Consider the following 21,775-nt stretch of genomic DNA (forward strand, 5'->3'; position numbering starts at 1 on the left):
CTGGATTTGCACAGAGTAATAGATTCTCTGTAAGTATTGCAACAAGAGCTGGATTGCCTTACAGCTTGCACAGTCTAAGACAAAAGAAAACACAACTGGTAAATGCAGCAAACATCTAAGAAGTGGTACGTAAAAAGGGATATGGTGTGACTACATAGGTGTTTCAGGTTGCATAAATTAGCTACCAGCCTTATGCAAAGCCTAATGAAATCCACTAGTCCTAATGAAATGTGCTGATTTCAGCAGGATCTTAAACATGTTTTGAAGTCTGAATTGACTCCACCTAATTCTGAGCAGTTAACAGAGGCGTGTTAGTTAGGAGCCTAGTTGTTACATTCTTTTGCAATCAGTAGGTGGCCCTTTGGACAGTTCAGATGCTAGACAACAACTTAGTCTACCCATGTCCATCTGCTTAGTAGGGAGAACTGAGAGCACTGGTGTTGATAAATTGGATAAATGTGGGCTTGGTACCCAAGGAGACAACTGTGGTTCAGTCAAATACTATCTTAAAAAAATCTGTAAGCAGAGAATCCTTCCTACAAAGCTACTCAGCTGCTCTGATCATTTCCATATGCAGAATGTACCGTTTCAGTAGACTGTCACTCTACCAACCCATTCAGAAGTGGCCGGTATCTTGCCAGAGCCTTTTGTTCTGGTTTGCTTACGTTGTACATTCCTGTCCAGAGCAACTCTGCTGACTCCCATTTCCTGCTGTATTTATTTCAGCAACCTTATACCACTTAGGAATTTGACTCAAGGTATCAATACTAGAAATAGCTAAATCACATTTTTGCAAGTAAATGAGTTTCATTTGTGGTTTAATCTTACTGTAAAATGGAGTCAGACATTTCATCAGATCTAAGAGGACAGAAAGCCCTGCTTGCATTCATTTTTTGCTATTGTTTTCAAATATTTTTTAAGATGTTTGTAGTAACTATTCTACATCACAGCAACATGCTCTGATAAGTGACAGTTTTAGTGTTAGGACAGAAGTTCTTGTGAAGCTCAAACCTGACATCAGTATCTAAGGTACACAGCATAGGCTGTATGCTCATAGTTTCTGATCTTTTTCAGATAAAAAATAACTGCTTTCTGTGATACCACAGACTTTGCCAGCAGAGAAAGCATAGAACATGCATGAGGTTTTTTTTTTATCAGTCTCAGTTTTCTCTGTCTTGAGGCCCTTTTAATTTTTGTCAGCACTTCTCAACTCTTGTGCATTATATGATCAGGTCTTCAAGGTGTGCCACGGGGCATTCATGAGGATTTTCCAGCAGCAGAAAGGAGATGCTCTTTGTTAGACAGCTGAGCTCATTGCCTGCTACAGACTTCATGCAGCCAGTGATGCCTGTGTCCCTTCTGATTTTCTTAGCCATATGAGCCTTTTACTTGAATTCTTTTTTCCCTTAAATGACTTTTCTGTAGGAAGAATCACTGCAGGCAGTTCAGCCTTTCTCTCATTCTCTTTGCCCTTATATTTTAATGCTAGATACAGTACCAGTCTGAGACACAAGGAGAGCCTTTCAGGAATACTTTGTCCTTATTAAATGAACGCTGCTATTGCTGAATCCAGTGATACGGAGAGCTTAAGAAGCATCCTGAAGAGCAGGCTGAGAGAAGGAATGGTGTCATTGTAGTGGCATGGTTGCTTACACTGGCAAGATGTCTGCTGGGACCCAAGGATGGGGTTCCATGTTTTCTGACTAATTTTGTTTGTGTTGTAATAAAACTGTCTCTTGCTTTAAATGGTCAACTAATATTTGTCCTTTGCATATGCTGAATTTTTATCCTGTCTAAAAATGAATGCAGTCTTGTAGAGTAATAACTGCTTACAGCTGCTCTAGAGAAGTGTATTAGCTGAATGTGTTTGTTAGATCAATGATGATATGACCTACACTGCAAGCACTTAATCTTTGTTCTAGGGTATTGGCCAATGTTAAAGCGTTAACACCAAAGAACTGGGCAATCTCCCAGGATTTATTGTGGAATCTCTAGTGTAAGCTTTGATAGACGAAAAGTGTCATCCATATAGAAATGTTGTTCTTAATTGCAATGATAATCTTGGTTCTGTGACCCATAAGAGTGAGGGATATTATAAGAATATGGAAGTATTTGAGCCTCAGTAGGCCTTACCCAGGCTTGCCCCTTTGCAAGTGCTGTTTCAGAGTAGGGGACAGAAGGTTGCACAGACGAAGTGCGGATGAAGACTTCATAGGCAGGCTTCACTTTACAGGCCTCATAGATGAAGTCCTTTGGAAAGGACTCTTCCAGAGTGTCTTCCAGTTAACTGTGACAGTAGCTAGAAGAAAAGTCAACTAATGCTTACAGAAGGAGAAGTCTGGGAAAATGTTAACCATGAAAAAGAGTTGCAGCAGACAGGGCTAGACGTTACAGGAAGGCAGAAATTTGCCATTTTCAAAATTGTCTAGCAGAAAAGGGACAGAGAGACAGAAATGGAATTTAACTTGAATGGGACTACAGAGCTATGTCCAGTCTTCAATTCGGCATGCAGATCCATGAATAAACAAATTAGAATTACACTATATTTCAGGTATATCAACCAGTGAGTTAATAGCAAACCCTGAGTAAAAATGGAATTTGCAGTGAGAGCAGATCAGAGGCTGAGTAATGGCCAGTAAACTTATTAAGAAAAGCAGATTTCCTAGCTGTACCTCAGGCAGTAAAAAGGAAGATAATTTGAGCGCTTATGTAATCAGTTTGCTTTACAAACTGATTTTATCCTGTCATGAAGAACAAAATAGCTTCCATCTGCCACATACTTACCCTTTTTAAAGGAGAACAAGAGTAAAGGAGAGCAATCCAACAGAAAACCCAGTAAAGAAATAACTTCCCAGTCTAACAGAGAAGAAGAAAGTTTAGCAAAAATAAATAAATAAATAAATAAAGGAAGGAAGGAAGGACATAATTGAGAATGTTGAGACTGAGGAGATAAAGAAAGCTCAACCTTATTCCTTCTCCCTTGGGAAGAGTGGGGAGATACCAAGTACAAATGAGTTTGATGAGGAGCCTTCCAAGCAGAGTCTGCAAGCATAGAATGAATTTGGAACAAGATGTGGAAGGGAGAGGAAGAGGGAGGTTACTTGTTTGGATGACCCCCCAAAAGAGAAAGCCAGAAGGGTTATTAATACTCTTTGTTAGGATGAAGATCTAAAGAGATTAACTTTGCTAAGTCAGTTAGAACCTTTCATAACTTGGTGTTATCCACCCCTGTTGCTTTCTAGACCCTCAGACAATGAGAAATATGTTTTATGCTTTCTTCCCATTTACATGGCAATCAGTATGTTTGGCTTCCTTTAAGAAGTGTAATGTCGTATTGTGCATTATGCTTCTACCAGAAGGACAATGCATTCTGCTTGAGGAGTTTCATTTTTGGACTGCTTAGTTGAAACACAAGTCATAGAAAAAATATATACTGATCTGTCAACAGAAGTTAAAATAAGAGTGATGTAGATGGTACCTATTGTGGTTTGAATTAAGAGTTTGGGATGAAATCCACCATTGTTTCAGAGCAATTCTATTTAAGTAAATTATACTATTCTAGGTTGTACCACTGTGCATGAGAAGAATTTTGCTCCTTGAATCTTACTGATGTGTTTGTACAAATGTTCTCTTCTTGCTATGCTGTATTAAGTGAAAATGATTCTTATGTCTGATATGGCAGTACTTTTGTATATGTGCAAATCTCATTTCTAGTAATTATCATGAACAAGAGGAAAGGAACTTGCAGTAAGTGAAGCCAACATGGGAGAAGTCCAAGCAATCTGTGTTTCTGATCTGCAAACTCTATTGAAGTGAATGCTTATAACCACTGTATTCTACTTCAGATTTACTTGTTTATTTTTCGTTCATTTAATGTATTCTTTTCATTTCAGATCAGAACATCTGTCATTTGGTCCACTCCAAATGTCTCCTTTGTAATCCCTTTATGGGTTATAATACTAGCAATACTTCTTGGATTGCTGGTACTAGCTATGTTGACCTTAGCTTTATGGAAGGTAAGTTGTATTATTCCTATTATTGTTACCTTAATAAAGCTGAAAAGATACTAACAGAGTTTCTGATGAGAAAAGGAAAGGTTGGAACTTTGTGGTCTTTAATAGCTTGGAGCAAAAGCAACTATACACATGTGTCTTCTTTGTTTTGGCATCTCTGACATGCTTGTGTCGCTGACCTTTATGCAGGGAACTTGTTTTCAAAGTCCTCCTTTATTACTGAAATCTGGCTAAAAATGGGCATACAGAGTTTGGCCTTATTTCCCAAGACCTATGATCCTCTTTTTCAGGATGTTTAGGTTCATAAAGAAGTGACTCTAACTTTGTTTTCTCTGAATACTTCAGGAATTTCCAGTTTTTGTCAGCGTGTAATTACACTCCCAGCTTTGAGAATTCGTTTTTAGATTTCCTTTATGTCTATATGTCTTTTGGTTTTTAAAGTTTTTAGTTCTGTGTTGGTTGTTACACTCCCTTTATAAGTTTTAAGAAAAGTTGTTGGAAACTGCTATAACATAGCGAGCTGACTTAGCTTTATGCCATCCATTCAGTCCTCATAAAAAAAAAATAAGAATTCTGAAATTAGGCTGTGGCTCATCTGCCTTTAGCTGCTAAATGTTAAGGGTTAGGTATCCAGCTGATGCTAACTGTCCAGGTTCCCTTTGTAGTCAGTTAACAAAAAGAGGGATCTTTAAAATATGGGAGAATGGGGAGGAATTACCCTTTGGCAGTACCCTCCTTTGACCTCTGGTGAAGCATACACAACTAGTTTCAGCCAGAAGGCTAACTTTCAGGCAGTTAAAGTTAGGTGAGATGAATCCCCTCTTTAGTGACTTTTCTGAATAAGTGTCTGGCTGAACTGAAATGAACAGATTCCTCATCTGAGTCAGTCAGTATCAGCATTCATTCCAGCCTTTATATCGCCTGCAAAGACAGCTGTCATACAAACTGATTTCTTTTCTCTTTTTTTTTTTTTTTTTTTTTTTTTACTATTCTTTGGAACTCAATCTCACATTCCTTGCACCTGTAACTTTAATTTTCATAGGGAACAATTTTATAGGAAAAAAGGGTTCACGGTCTGTCAGTCTGCCATAGACTGTACCAGACCTTTTAGGTTGAGTGAGTAAAGAATCAAATTGCAGCTGAGTTTTCATGTGGTTGTGATGCCTCTGCTTTTTTTTTGTTTTGTTTTGTTTTGTTTTGTTTTGTTTTGTCATTTGCTTTCTGCAGTGTGGCTTCTTCGACAGAGCTAGACCGCCTCAAGATGACATGGCTGATAGGGAACAACTGACAAATAATAAGACTACTGATGCATAAAGGAAGAATGACAGTTCAAGTCCGAGTCTTACCTGAGACTAGAAACACGATAAAGATGAAATGAAGGTTTTCTTCTACCAGTCTTCCTTTATACTTGCAAGTGACATGGTGTTGTAATCTGATCTATGCAACGTTCTGTGAATATGCCACATGATGGCCATCCTTGCCAAAGAAAGCAGCTTTATCACTGCCTTAAGAACATACTGAGCAGAATGTTTTTACCATATTCGAGACATTCTACATTTTAACAGATGCTTTTGAACATATGTGGTATACTGAGGTGCTTCCAGAACAAGCCCAAGCCTTACCAGGAGAGAATGGCTGTGTTGTCTAGAAGATGGACTAGGACAAAACTTTTGAACACTACTGTATCATGCAGAATACCTTTGACACCTCCCTAAAGATAAGAACTTTTATGAAATTATGGCTCAGGGAGACAAACAATATGTCAGTACTGTGAAAGTACTTCTGAAAAACAAAGGTAGTCTATAAAAAACTTTATAAATGGGGCACAATTATTTATTTTTCCACCTTTTCAGGATAAATATCTGATGTAATCAACTTAGACTTTGAGAGAAGGAAGTCATAAAATAGAAATCATGCACTTACCTTGCATGTAAATACAAAAGTAAACCCATTATTCACACTGAGCACATTTTTCTTGGCCACAAGGTGTTTTGCTAAGCAGAGGATTTATACAACATTTTAAAAGGCAAAGCATATTATAAACAAGTATGTAGTGTATCTCACCCCAGAGCTGGCAGCCACACACTCAGTTAAATAAACCCATACTCAGTATAAAACAGTGGATAAGTCACCCTCTCATGCCATTGCTGGTGGCTGCTGCCTGGACAGTTGAGACAGGATACAGTCACTTGTGAAACCCTGATGTAACTATCACAGGCCTATTGGTGACATTCAGAAGACCTGGGGGTCCAGAGCTAGGGTGAATTTCCTTCTCTCTTGTCCAGCTTTTTACTCTGTTGAAACATCTTCTTAAAACGGCTACTGCATCTTGTGTTGAATTTGCATCATCAGTCCTAACACTTTGTTGATCTAAAGAAATCTCTATCTTGTTTTCTTTTTATAGACTACAGACTGCCAGTATCTAAGGTATTAAAGAGACTTCAGCAAAGTTTAGGGCTGAATGTAATTATTTCTCATGGCGAAGTGTTGTAGGGAAAGTGTGCACGATTTGTATTTATGCCGAAAGTGGAATGCCAGCCAAGCATTAACCCACAGAAGGAAACATATTTTGTGTTAAAGAGTAAAAGTTTATAGGTTTGCTTTTTTTCTCTTCTTTTTCTGAATTAAGGATTCTGAAAAAGAAAGGCTTCATTCTTTCTTTCCTGTCAGCAAATGGTTTGTAGGTAAGCTGGGGCTCTGTGCAGACTGTCTGCCTGAAAGTTTGAGTCTTCCAGTGCAAAATGTGCTATATTGTGTAAACTTCAGCAGAGCGTGTTCCTTTTCTGAAATATACACCACATTTTCCTCTTCTGGGCTGCTTTTCTTTCCAGTACATCTCAGCTTCTTAATTAGTAAGTGGCCTCATCCATTCTGCTACCTCTTGGCTCTTTTTAGACAACGGGCTTTCTGCTTCCTGAGACTTCAGGACAGGAGTAGCCATGTGACATGGTTGCTCCTGTCAGTCTGACAGGACATTTTGCATTCTCACCATTGCTCACTCCCATGCTGACCTGTGAAGTGTGAGAGCTGAGAGACCTGAGCAAGTGCTTTCCACCGTCACGCCTAAGGCAAATTGGCAAGAAGACCATTACAGAGCCCTTAGCCTATTGGCTGCAGTGTGCCTGTGAGATTTAATGAGAGGAGGAGATACGTCCCTCCGAAAACAGAAGTACAGCACCTCTGTTTTCTGAGGGTAGGGAGGCCTCACCACTTGCTGGTCCCCCAGAAAACTATAGAAAACTATTGGTCCCCTTTGCTCAAATGGGTCTGAGCTGACCCCTTGTTGGTTAGAGAGATCAGCTGACAGACACCAGCATGAAGCAAGCCCCTGCCACGTTTGCACACCTCTGTATCCCATACTTTACAGGCAAAAATCATCCTCCCTTAAAAGACAATGAGCTTTTAGCTTTTGTAAATACTGAATTGTTGTGTGTAGCAGTTTCTGAAGTAAGATCAGTTAGCTCAAAAAATTCACATTAACTACACAATTTTTATTCTGATGAAATAGCAACTTAAGGAGATACTGAACATATGACTTTTGTATGTGCAATATTTTATATTACCTATATATCTGAAGCATGTTTACACTGGCATTTGTGGTTGTTTTTTAAACTTTTGAATATACTGATTGATGATTACAATAAAGAAAAATGAATAGGAAAAAAACAAACACATCTCTGTTTAGCATGTGTTCCAATGTGTTTTCAATCCTGCAGTGCCCTGAGGATGGGACAAGGTGACCTAATAAGTTCTTTGCAGTTATAATGTCTTTGGTTCAGTTTTGAGCAATTATTCTCCATTTTAATGATGGGCAAAACATGTTCAGATACTAAATTTAAACCAAAAAGAACCGCAGTCACTGCTGGGCCTGGCTGGGATCCATTGGCTGCAGCTGCATAATGTCACTGGAAACCAAATTAGAGGCACATGAGCTGACAAACAGTTACTCTGAGCAAAACTTTGTTTTATATTTCTACATCCTTGTAGATTAAACTTCCCCTATGGAAATGTCCAGAGCCGTGTGTTTTCAAGGGCTCTAGTCTAGTGTCCCAACTTTTGTGGATAACTTTTGCTGCAAATTGCAAACAGCTTTGCAGAGGAGATTTCTGGGTTTAAGTGCTTGCAAAGAGTGTTTATGCCCTGGGGAAATTGCATCCTGGATGTGGACACTAGCAGGCAGTTGATATAATCTTTCTCCCCAGGATATTATTAGTAATGTGCTATATGATAACCTCTACCACATCCTTACATGACTGAACTTTTGGTTCAATGACGTCAACCTTGTCATGAGTTACTAAATGTGGCCTGTTTTCTGTAAAAGTAATTTAACCTCACACTGCCAAATGTATGCGGTGAGTTGCTAATTGCTGAGAATAGAGGAGTGGTTTGGGGAGCATGAAGAAACAGGAGGTTACTTTATAAATGAAAATCCTTTAAAATCATTTATTGCTATGACCACCACAATGGTCTAATAAACAAAGACGGCATTCAGCTTGTATTTCACATGTTTCTTGCAGATTTTAAGAAAGGCTGTCCAATTATTTCAGCCATGCAGCAGACTTTTTGTAAGAGTATCCAGTTTTTAAGAGTATCAAATGACATTTTCTGTTTCATGAAAATTTCATAATTTACATAGTAGTGAACAGTACATTTGGATATGTTGTCATTTATGGATTAAATCTTTATAGATATCTAGCAAATACAATTTTTATGTAGTCACCAGGTTGTTAACAAGAACTTTCTCTTGTCACCATTCTCTAATCCACAGTTTTTTCTGTCCTCTCCAACTTTTGCACTGGCAGCCTTGACAGTTTTCCTGTGACAACCATTTCTTGAAAATGGTGCCATTTTTCCCACCCCTTAACCATGATTTTTTTCAGTCATTAGCAAGAAGGACCTTCAAGTAGGAGAGCATTTGTTAGCTAAAAGGCCATTTGGGAACTGACAAAACATCTAGAGAGATGCAGGAGAGAGGTAAGTCCCAACTGGCCATTGAGCAGGGTACTCCACTACTTTGTAGTAAGCTTTTCTTCCAGTGAAATACCATCTGTCTGACACACTGCCTTTAGGAATTGTTTATGAGTGAGTGTTTTATTTATGATTGTTGGCAAAGATCCATATTAAAATGTAGCGTAATGGTAGAGCCTCTTGAAAGTCAGAAGTCTTGAGTTTAGCTTATGCAGGCGCCATGGTGTGACACAGCAGGAATGCTTTTAATATTGAAGGATTGTTCTTATTTTGACTGTACATTGTACTTAAGGGGAATTTAACTATTCAAGATGCTACCCTCCCATACACAAGTCTGGTTTTTAGACAGGGAGAATGGAAATAATTGTTCGACTCACTTTTCAGATGGTTTCATTTGTTTTCATGTTGTGTCAACTTAACTGAAGCACCACGTCTCGTTTTGTTGTGTACTGTTGCTTTGTTTTGGTAACAGTTCATAAAGTGTCCTCAGCAACTCTTTCCAACACCGGACTGTGTCAGGCAATATGACTTTTCCAGAAGCAGCGTGCAGGACTTTTACAGGATAGCAACAGCAAAGTAGAATTCAAGATGCTATGAGAAATAGTCGGTGCGTTGCAGGGGCTAACTTACTTTTCAGAAGTTTTACACAAATTAGATCAGAGTCAATTTAACAAATCGTCTGCCTTTGATTTCCCATTTCTCCTTTTAAGGAGCGCTAGGATAGAGTTTTTTTTTTTTTTTTAATTATCACTGTTAATTCAAAGTCTGTATACCAAGCAATCCTTGTGGTGGAGTCAGGGGTGGGAGGCCTAATTAGTGACATTTTAGAGATGGGTAAGGGAAATAAAAGACCATCAAATGAAGCTTATGGTAAAGATATAAACAACATCTGTCTTCTGATGCTCATGAAGGTTTACATAAAACTTTTCCTAACAAAAGGAATCTGCTTATCTATCACATGAAAGCAGCAGGAACAGAAAATAATCTCTAAAGTTGCAGAGTTGCATGAATTTTGTATCCTTTGTAGAATTTTTACATTTTGATAGCTCTTGACTCTTCAAGTAATCTTATTCTTGGTTTTGTTTGTTTGTTTTTAATAGTACTTAGGAAAAGTTAGATCAGCATATTAAAAGCTGAAAAAAGAAAATATATTTAAACTGAAAGGGAAGTCTCACAAGAGACCCAAGCTTAGATCTTAGGGACTTATCTTTTCCCTTTTTAGACACAGAAACATCAGCAGATATCTGAGATGTCTGCTGAGACTTCCAAGGGTGTTACAGCTTTGTTATAACACTCCAGTACCAATTAGCATGCAAAAGACAAAATTCTATTTTTAAAGACCTAACAGAGTAGCGTCCCGTACCATATGCCCCTACCGTATTCGAAGCAGCAACGCATAGGTAAAGGGAACCATTAAACTTCACGGTGGAATGGGAGTCACAGTTTGACTCAATACACAAGAAAGATTTTTTCCTATGTGAAAGAACAAAGATTGAATTTTCTGAGTGCCTAAAAGTAAGAAAGATTTGTTTCTCTACAGGACACGGAACCACTGACTCACTGTCCTACAAGCATAAGTGGTGCAAGTATAAATGCATGATGACTGGGCACAAGGGACTTACTATTTAAGCAGTTATGGAGCTGCAAGGTATTATGTTAACTATAAAGGAGTTATAAAAAGAAATAGAGAGCAGGGCTAGGAGGCTCCAGAAAAGAAATTAAACCCTTAAGCATAGAGATGTTACCACAGAATTGATCAGGGACCAAAAAAAAAAAAAAAAAAAAAAAAAAAAAAAAAGTTGCTTAGCAAGATGGATTGGGGAAAAAAAAAAAGCTCAGATACAGCATGTGAGCAGTTGTGACTCCAGAAGATAACAAGACTAATGATCTACTACAGTGATTTTTTTTTTTTGACAATGACCAATTGATTCATTGCTCTTACAAGACTTGAGGAAGACCGTTCCCCTAGTAATTAGATAACCGAAGGAAAAAATATCTCTGCAGCTGTGACAGGACTATTGAGTTAATCTGTGAATCCCTCTTATTCTTAAATGAAGGGCTATATTCACTTCACTGATTTTGAGAGTAGGAAGGAGGTGGTGAAGACACAAGACTTGAATTTGTTCCAGTATCTGCTAAAAGCTGCTGGCTCAACTGTTTCAAAGTGACTTAGTATTTTGCTAAGGCTGTACAACATCTTTCACTGGAGTAGTAAGACTGTGGTGTCCAAAGGTAATAGAAAGATGTATTTTCAAGCTAGTAAAACCAAAAGTTTTGGGGAAAACTCCTATCTGTGCTTGGTTCACATCACTGGGAGACTTGGATACAAAGCAGTGGCCTTTTTTCTTCTTTTTTTTTATTTATCAAATGTTCTCTAAGATGCTTTTCTATATTCAGTGTTCACTAGTTATACCAGTAAGTAGCATCTAGCCAGGAGGCATTCTCCTGACTGTATGCCCAGTGCCTTCCAGAGTCTTAGAACAAGCAAGTTTTAAAAGACTCTTCTTTTCTCCTGTCTTCATGTCATCTTTTCCTTCTTATAGAAGTATCAAAAGTATGAGACTATGGATATTCATATGACTGCAGCTTCCTTTTTCTTTTGATTTCTTTTCCTGACATTACTGGCTTCTGCAGATCTTCCTGTAGGTGCTAAATATACAGCTTCTGTAATTTAGAAGCATCTCTGGCATGACTTGCAGTCCTTCATAACAATAGAAAATATTTATTTGAATTTTGCAGTGGAAAATATTTTTGTATGTCGTCTTTGTTTTCATCATTTTGCTTCTGTATTCCTCTAGCTGATCTGAAATGTGCTCCTTTAAAGCTTAAGGAATACTTCTTGCAATGAGGTAAAAATGAATGAAATAATTACTGCAGCTTATGCAGCAAAAAAATTTACAGCTCTATATTATCTCTGATACTGATAGTGGTATCCACCTATCTCAAGATAAATTCGGGGTGTGTTGCTCACTCATCTAGGTATCCAATACAGTCCAAAAAATGTCCTTGGGGCACAGGGTCCCATGAGATGTCCTCCTGGGCCTGACTTACTCGCTTGCCCTGTGTGCAGGGCTGCTAGAGCCAGGGAAAAGAGGAAGGGAACATCCCTAGTGCCTAAGGATGGCTCCAGACTGGAGCTATCTGACAAATGTCTAGATAGTCTATTTTCTGCTTGATTTTTGGGGGGGGAGGGGGGTTGAGTGGGAGTGTTTAGTCTTGGCCTATGGTATCTCAGTCCTGTGGTATCTCATATACTTTACTTCACTAAGTGACCATCTGGGTCTTTGTCCTGTTATTTGGTGAAACAAAGTAAGAGCCTGAACGTGACCCTGTGCACTAGAGGGGCGCCCAGGATGCTTTCGGGTTCTGCAGTTAGCTGCACTGAACTTGAGAGCTCATCATTTGCAAAGTGTTAGAATTTATTCGAGCCAAACCACTATAACAAAGCTAAAAGTATAGCAAAACTAGAAATATAGCAGAACTGAAAATATGTATACATATCAGAGCTCTGCAGTTCAATCACGGGTGCATGGTACAGTGACTGTTCTCGCCCCTTACAGGCCACCCTTCCGGTATAGTTTTCCCTGGCTTCTTCTCACCATCAACTCACCGTTGACAGCAGGGGCATCCCCACCAATGGGTGGGCCCTCGGGTCCTCTGAATCCACACCAAGGTGTGTGACTTACTCCCTTTGGTAGCCAGTCAGAACAGTGCAAGCCCACAGTTACACAAAAGCCGCAGGGCTCTAGTTGGTGGCAGGGAGCACATCAGCGGGTGACCTGGTCCTCAGCCCCCAGCATTGCTGGGTCGTTCTGAGGGGAATGGCTCCATAGCACCGAGACGTTTATGGTGTGGGTCTCTGGCGTCACTTACTTGTCTGGACTAGTCAGTCATGGGTGGAGGGTGCACCCCCAGGCTGCAGCAACCGCACAGTTTGGTGGCTCCAGCTGTGGGGCACACAGGCCCCATTAACTCTTGGGGAGCACCCAGAGCAAAGCTGTCTTCTAGTGGCCATAAAAGAGGCCCACGCTCACCTGTGTGGTGTCTGTCACCCTCCAGCTGTTCTGAGCTTCCAACATTTGTGTGAAACCATTGGGTCTCTGATACATAGACTCACTGCAATGTCTTTAAAAGCAAAACATTTAAATTCACAGCAGTCAGGCTGGCGTCTCTTAAACATCATCGCTGTAGTTGTTACACTTCTCTTGCAGCTACAGATTTATGTAGATTATGTTTAGCTGTTGTACATGAGTTGTCTTTTGCAAGCATGTGTGAAAAAACACAGAGAACTTCTAACACCCCTCCACCGGCCCCTTGAAGGGAGTTTCTGAGCACGTCCAACCTCCGCGGGGATGGATGGCAGCAGGGAGGGCTGCAGACGCCTCCCACGAGTGGGGCTAGGAGAGCAGAGGGGCTGCGCCAGCACCTGGCATTGCCGCGGAGCCAGCATGGAGGGGCTCCCTGGGGCCCAGCTGGGAGGCTCCCTGCTCTGCCTCCGCTTCCTTCCCATGCTCTCCTCCTTTCCTCCTCCTTCTTCTCGGCCGGTTTATCCTTCTTGCCTGGGGACCCTGGGCTGCCGCCTGGGCGGGCAGGCAGGGAGCGCGGTGCCATCCGTGAGCAGGCTGAGGCCATCCCCGTAAGCCTCTGAGCCGCCTGTCGAGGCGCAGTGAGCTACGGCCGGGACCAGGGCACTTTGTTCTGCTCAAAGGCCCATCAGTAATACAGAGTCAGCCATCACCCGAAGACCTCCAGCTGCTCCCCCCCACCGACACCTTATCGCGGATGAAACCATCGCTCTGGTCTCTTGTTGCTCCATATCAAGCCTCTCACTTCTTGGAGCGTTTCTCTTTCTGAGCTTGTCCACTGCATCCCCTGGCTCACGCCTTGCAAAACTGAGCTGCACGCGTGCTACATACGCCAGGTTGTTCTAACGGCTTCCGTCCTCCAGCCATCCCCACCACTCCTCTGTGGATGGCCGCCATTCCCAGCAGGAGTCACGGGAGAGAACGGATGGTGTTTTGGGGCACTGGGCTAAGCTCAGGTAACCGCTGTCCATCCACTGGCTTGGCCCCAAACTTCCCATGCAACTCTGAGGCAAAGTGCTTCATCCCACGCTTCCTCATCTGCAGTAGAGCCCAGGAGAACAGAGCAAGATAACTCTCATAGGTCAGAAAATCTCGGGGCAGAAGAGTCTCTCTGACTTCTTTAAGGCTGAGGCAAACTTACAACACTCTATCAATACTGAATAAAACACTCATCTCTTGGGGGCTGTTATTGCAAACTCAAGTGTCTGTATCACAGAAGAATCTGGCTGCTCCCACCTCTCGACTCACAAAACCGTATAGAGTTAATTTTTTAGCTGCTTATTTCTACTCCATTATGAGCACCAGTTGTAGCTAGTGAAATAAACTAAAACCAGAATGTAGAGAAGAATGTAGTCATGGGTACTATGATTTCAGCTATTTATTCATCTTAGGGCTGCCAAAAGAATCTGCTTATTCCATTACCATCAATCCAGTCACATATAATTCCAACTCTAAAGTTACTGAAATGCCATAGAAATAACAGTTTCCCAAGCTGTCGTGTAAAGTAATTCAGGTGGGAAGAACCATTAATATTAAATACTTCTTCAATTTCAGATCCATAGATACCAAAGGGATCAGGCTTATTTTTTTTTCTTTTGAACATATAATTATTTAGGAAATATGCATATTTTTTATAACTTCTCAACAAAATACTCTGGAGCTCTTCAGCAACAAATTAAAAATATGTAGCATTGCCTTTACTATATTGTACACCAAAGTATTCTCTTTTTTTGCCTCTGTAATTGAAGCAGAGCCCAGAATGGGAGTACAGACACACAAACAGTCTGGAATCAGTTCACCACAGAGGATTTTGGTGAAGGAAAGCATGAGTGCTCAAGCAGCATCCAGGCTGGGACATCAGATAAATAGGTGGATTCAGTGGTTGAAAGTGATGTGATTGGGACATTGAATTCCTGGGCACCCTCTGAGAAGAACTGCCTTAAGCTGAGCAGTCAAAAACATTAATAACACTCATAAATCTTGGGCTAGCCATGGCATTTTGTTAAACCCAGCAAGAATATTTTATAATATCACCCAAAATTTCTTTGAACCTACAATGTATGAGTAGCAGAGCATGACAGTGGAGCATTTGCAGTAACATCATATTTCTTTGTTTTATCTAGTTTGTGGCACAGATCTAAAGATGACCTGTAAAACTTTTGGGAAAACTCTCTTTCCTTCTCAGCACATTAGCAATGTGTGTACAGTTTAAAAAGACAGATAGGAAAATCAGTCCTTCAGTTTGCCCTCTAAGTCCTGAATTTTTGCACCTATAGTTGGTTAGCATGTACTATCAGGCAAAAAAGCTCAAATGCTTGCACTCCAAGTAGAAATGAAGCATTTTTCTGAGCTATCATCTACTGTCTTAACTGCTTCATTTAACTATTGAGTGCTGTGGGCAAATGCAGTGCTCTGATGTTGGCATGCCTGTATTCGGTGCTAAGCACAGAATAAGTCTGTGGCATAGCTTTCTTCCCAAAAAGCTGGCACTTCAGATATAAAATATGGAGCAGCAGACGGATGTAATAAAACAGGAAGCATACAGGAACAATGACATGATTATGAACAGTATAATAACCAGTGGTCATAGCATGCCAGGGCCATAAGAAGACTTCCTATTATGGGTGCCTAAATTAGGCATCTTAATACCTAAATAACAGTCATCTGGCCCAGCAAGGCAATGCAGAGCATCTCTCCTAGTTACTTTGGCTCCTTATGCATCCAGCAGGAGTGAAATTTGTGGGCCTGCTGCCTCACACTCCTTGGCATAGCATTTATGTTCAGAGCCAAAGAGGAACCAGGGGCACCGGCTGCAACGGGGTTTTCTCTGCTGCTTGCCTTAGAGCTGAGGCAATATCTCTGCCATTCACTGGGACACACTGTGCAGAGACTACATCTTTGAAAAAGCACCACGCACAAAGGAAACACACAAGTAGCCCCACAGAGCAGGAGCTCCATCCTCCCCAGGTGGTGGGGTGTCTCCGAGAGCAAGGAGGACGCCTGCCTTTTGGGCATCCCACGTGTCCAGCCTTCTCCTCCACGTTGGCAGCCCAGTGCAGAGAGAAGAATGAAGTACACCTCGTCCCAGGCAGGCCCACTACCTTGCTATGCCACAAATGGGTGTTCAGGTCTTGTCAGGCTGAATGAAGGCTGCTTTCTCTGTTTCATGGCTCAACACTGTACCCAAGAGGCTGCTCCACATGCGGTGCCCTAGTCTCCTGCGGTGTTTCTTGAGCTGTGCTCAGTGTTGTCATCAGTGTGAGGCACAGCCCAAGCAGGCTTGGTGGCCTGGGACCTCAACTGCCTTTCAGCTGCCTGTGACTGTGCCAGTGGCAGTGGATGCACCTCTGAGCACATGCTGTAAAGCATAGGTATCTAGAGAAGCTGCAGACCAAAAGGTATTGCTGAGGAGCTCTGGATACCCCAGGGTCTGGCAGCCACAGCTACCACAGTACAAATTGCTCTCTTGAGCTAAGGTTCCTAAGTTTCTGTTATATCTCTTAGGTGTGCTAACAGTTGGCCTAAATATGGTCCCTTGCCAATAACAAATGAAATTAAATGAGCCTGGAATTTCAACTATTTTGTTTGAGATTCCTGATGAATGTGTGTTGGAAAGTTTACAGACTTGTCATCCTCTGCTAATCATTTAGGAATCTGGTTTGTCAGATGCTCTGAAACTCACCACTTTAATATTTCTTGTCTGAATGTAGTGGCCAAAGGTTTTCCCATTTGACTGATGAAATTAAGCACCTGAAACTGTCTGTAGGCAATACCTTGCTTGCTACAGTCTGAGCACTACATCTCTGAAAATCAGCCACTTATTTAGGTACTTATCTGTGGTTTTAAAGACCTAACTTCTGGCAGACAAATTCAAACATATTTGTGATACTTTCACATGGTTTTAATAAGAATCTAAACATAAATCAGATGAAAGAAAAAGAGAAGGGGACAGGAGAAAGAACAACAACACTCTGTAGGATATCTATGTGTTGACATAAAATATGGAACAATTCCTGTCTATTGCATCTGTGTTTGTAGGGTTTTTTTTTTTCAAATGTAAAATACTGAATCAGTAGTCCAGAACACCCTTGGTGGTGAACTACTGTATCTGACACCTAGCAGCGCCACAGGCTCCACACTGGGCTGTTTCACTAGGCCACTTCCGGTGCCGTCACACTTGGGCACAAAGTGTTTGCTTGCCCCCATGTCCCCAAGAGTCCATCACAAGACCTTCTCAAAAATGAAGTTTAGTATCACTGATGGGTGAAGATGTTCATGTTTTCTCTTCATATGCTCGTTTAGTGGTGACTCTCACTGGACATGAGATTTTGTGTGTCCACACCGCTAAAGCTTCCCATCAGGGCTGGTTTTCCCTGGGCAGAAGGAGGGTGGATGGACGCTGCCCAGCACGGGCATCAGGCCCTCTCCACAAACGCACAGCCTCGGGAGAGCTGCGGGGTGAAGACAGGAGTCACAGGCATGATGCCAGGTAGTGACATCTCAAAGAGTTACCCTCTGCCCATTGCTGAGCGTAGCAAAAAGGACCTGATTCAGCTATTTAAGGTCTCATTTTTAAATTTACAAATATGACAGCCTCATTGACTTACCTAGCACCTCAGGAAAAGTTAAATATCTTCCTGAAGCTGCCTCAGTGAGCACTGCTTTACCTCGGTGTTCAGAAAAAACAAACCCCCAATTTTTCTTTCATTAATGTGGGGAAACAGAGCAACACTGCACCAGCACAGTCAGACAGCGGAGTAGAAAAGCACTGTCTGAGACAGTGTAAAAATTTTGAGACAGTTGCCATGGCTTCTCCATCTGGTGGAGGAAAGCACAAAAAAATAGAAGTCCCTGTGGGGATTTGCTTCCTTCTTGCAGTCCTTTTCTGCTGGGGGACCAGTCAGTCACTGGTGTCAGTTTGCTGTGAAACAGCAGCACTGTGGGAGCATCTTGGGGTGCTGGTGATCTCGGTTAAAAGCAAGTATCCCTCAGTCAGCACTTCAGCTTTCACCACGATGCTGCTGTTCACCATGAGGCCGAAACACACCTGGCTGGTGTCCCTGTGCTGCCATGTCAGACTGAGGGTCCCGAGTGCGAGGACTGTGGGTGGTTTTCTGTTATGGTGGGCCCAGGCCCCAGCAGAGGTTTTGCTACAGTGACTTCCAGCCAAAGAAAGTGGGAAATGTTGTTTTTCTGCAAGCAGAGACTGTAAGAGATGTGCCTACGCCCAAAACTTAAATTGCACTTTTATTCAAAATGACCATCACACTCCCACTGGGAGAATATGTAAGAAATGTGAACATGGGGCACATTCCCTGTATATTTTCTGACTCCAGTATCAGCTGCCAAACATGCATATTTGTGTGATCAAAATCTCCCAGACAGGATGCATGCAGCACCTTCAGACTCTGATCTGGCACGGGTTTGCAGTGGGAGCCGCAGAGCTCCTCAAACCAGAAACCGAGGCTAAGACCTTTTCCTGTGTACAGATGAACACACACATACCCCTCTCCCACGTAACATCAGGCAAGATGAATTTCACCTAGCCAGAGGCATCCGATAGGGGTTTAGCACTTCCACAGCTTCGTGCCTGTGACTCAGTTCACTAGCTGTATCGGATGCTGTATCTTTCTTCGTTCTTTACATTCAGTACTTACCAGCTTGGTCTCCACCCACTAAAGATCTTTTCCATGTTTTTCTTCCTTACAAGGAAAATAAACTTGCAAAGAGGGCAAAGTGAAGGGTTACATCTGGAGGGAGTTACGGCTGTGGCTCAAAGGACCAGCTGGAATGTCTGCAATGCGGAAGTTTCTGCATTTCTGCAGCCATTTTGCTCCTCTTTTGGGGAAATACAGATACATGTTGCTTGCTCTCAGGGAATGTGGGCAAGTCTGGTGTGGAGGCAGCAGCATCTCTGCAGAGAGCGTAGCCGCATGTGTGTTTTTGTGCCTACGTTTTCACAGGCCACTAGGAGCGTTTCACTGCAGAAACCACCCAGCTTGAAGCTAATCATAAGTAGCCACAGCAGTATATAAAAGGAGCAAATGCTATAGTTGTCTGGTCTGGAAGCTCTTTGGGGCTGTTCTGACAAGCTGCGCGCCAGCAGGTCCTGCTACAACAGCAGGGTAGGTGTTCGGTGCAAGCGGCAGCATCACCAGGAGGGGGAAATCAAAATCAGCCAGCATCAAGCTTGGCTTGGATGGGAATTTTGGAGAGCCTATAGGAGGGAGAGGATGAGAAGGAAAATACTTCTCTGTAGTGTAAGTTAATGATGTGAAGATCGAGGAAATCTAGGTACCAAAGGATTCAGCTTGCATCCCGCTCATGTCTAGGTTATCTGCCTGACCACACTTCCCAAGGGTGATGGCTTTCCTTTTTCAGTTTCATAAAGGTAAATGATATGTAGTTCACAACCGCTCTCTGACACATTCTCAAACTAACATTGGTTTGAAATTAAACAATCTCTAAACAGAAGCTTGATTTCTGATCCTGAAATTCAGACGTTTATCTACATTGCTTCTATTTTTAAATCCCTCTTTAGAAAGGATAAAACTTGCCAAAATACTCAAAAGCTTAACAACAACTCTCTCATTTCTGAAAACAAAGGTCAGTGCTTGAAGCCCCTGATATTTATTTAAGTAGAAGTCACAAAGTTATTTTAAATTGATGTGGTATATATAAAATCATTATCTTGAAGCTTTGAAATTTTACACACAGCCTTACAATTTTGAAATGTTTATAAACAAACTAATTTTGTAATAATGAAATATGGACAGATGTAAGGATCCAGAGAAGAGAAAAAACAATTTATGAGGCAGTAACTTCTACAGCATTAGGTATTTTTTTCCATTGATAACGTCTGGAGTATTTTAAATACAAAGTATCCTACATACTGTTCTTGTTTTGTTTTTCCCACCAGCATGTCAGACTCAGGAAAAAGATCTGCAAAGAAATATTGACCTCTACTTGTTTGTTTAAAGTGGCATTTAGTGGAGAATTGAAACTGCTCTTCCCTATTGAGGACGTATTTTGTCTGAGATATTCTAGCTTGTCTTTGCAGTGAGTTCCTCCTTCCTTTCTAAATTGTCTAACATAACAAAACTATTTTAAAGTGAAAGTATTGATTGGCAAAGAATTTTTTGTTCACTCCAATGTTATTTTGTATATTTTTGGAAATAACTTTGAGCAGAACAGTTACCAGAACTCAAAATGAACAACACACATCTGTGGTGCATCTAGCAACCAGCTTGCCAGACATTCCCATATGTGCCTGAGGACCCTATGCACTGGCTCCAGTAGGCTCATGCTACTAGGATGGATGTGGATGAGCACTGGTGTCCATATGTAGGGAAAAACACCATGGAAAAGTTAGGAGAGATGCAAGAAGAAATTTCTTTGCTCACTCTTGTAGTGATCCCACCACGACAGGTATGAAGGCACTAACCCGACAGAGTGTAGGAGGGCCTGGTCCCTCACTATGAAGCTGCAGACTGCACTGTCTCATGAGCTGCTGCTTCAGAGGCAGCCTCAGCCTTGGCACATCTTCAGGTCTGAGCACTTAGCTGAAGAGATCTTCAGCATCCAGTTATGCAGGAATTAGTTACACCCTATCTGTCAGAAATTCATCTGACAGATACTCCAATTAGGTGAGTAACCCACTAGCTAGCTATCCTTACTGCCAAAAGTCCATGTCTCATTTGCAGTCCAAACTTGTTAAACTTCAGCATGCTAGATAATCTTACACCTTAGTCCTATGGACAGGAGAGTTTGCCATCAATATTTTAAGTTAATATCAATTCTTCATATATAAACTTTATTATAAACTTTTCTAATATGATAGCAGTGTTTAGGTTTCCTATCAGATTATTGACAAAAACATCAAATAACATGTGAGCAAAACCAGATTCTTGTTGGAAATATACCTGCTCAGTAATGAGTCTCCATTGCCAGCTGTTTCCAAATTACATTTTGACAAATATTATCTATTTACTTTGCAATTCACTTAGTGTAGGTGATGCTTATCCTAACTGAAGCTACTTCATAATCAAAGTATCCTACAATAGCAAATGTTTTGAAGAAGCCTGCTTTCCATCAATGTTGCAACTTTTATGAAATAAATTTATGATTGCATTTTAAGGTATAGGTAGACAAGAATAGATTTCCTATCAATGCATGTTGATTGTGAAGGGGGAAAAAAAAAATGTCCCATTGTCCTATTGCAACAGTAATGAGCCCTTTCACAGTGACTTGGAAGTCAGCCACGAGCTATGCAGAACGCAGGGTTACTGGGGAAACCACAGGACTTAGGACACACAGAAGTTTTTCATGGCAATTTGAGGGACAAATTTAACCCTAACAATTAATGCAGGATCTACTGTTGCCTATTTAGCTGACTTTCAGTCAGGAAGGGACAAACTGTTACAGTTTTACCCATGCTATGGAAAGAGCACTGCTGCCTGTGACAGTTTTATGCAGCCCAAATGGCAGAGAAAACACCCTGGTTGTTTCTCTGGTGCAGGACAAGTTTCTGTGCCCAAGACACCATCCTCTCTGGGCCCCGAGTTTGTAGGTGTCTTTTCTGTTCAAGGAACTGCACTGTAGCTGTGAGAAGTGTCCTTCTGAAACCAGAATGTGTTACAGGCAACATAACCCGGGGAAGCGCCGTGCTGTGCAGAAAGATCTGGATACGCACATGGACATCTGTGCCAC

At 41.4% G+C, this 21,775-nt stretch overlaps 1 protein-coding gene across 1 annotated transcript in view; it reads left to right on the top strand.

Annotated features, from left to right (window-relative positions):
• The window catches only part of ITGA8 (integrin subunit alpha 8), a 108,663-nt gene extending 102,201 nt beyond the window's left edge, over nucleotides 1-6,462 (top strand). Inside the window, exons 29-30 of the mRNA XM_062567608.1 lie at nucleotides 3,894-4,016; nucleotides 5,241-6,462. Of these exons, the coding sequence (XP_062423592.1) occupies nucleotides 3,894-4,016; nucleotides 5,241-5,327 (210 nt within the window). The 3' untranslated portion in view covers nucleotides 5,328-6,462. The remainder of the gene's footprint in view (nucleotides 1-3,893; nucleotides 4,017-5,240) is intronic.
• The last annotated feature ends 15,313 nt before the right edge of the window (nucleotides 6,463-21,775 follow it).

Source organism: Rhea pennata, chromosome 2 (genome assembly GCF_028389875.1).
Source record: "Rhea pennata isolate bPtePen1 chromosome 2, bPtePen1.pri, whole genome shotgun sequence".
Taxonomy (NCBI): Eukaryota; Metazoa; Chordata; class Aves; order Rheiformes; family Rheidae; genus Rhea; species Rhea pennata.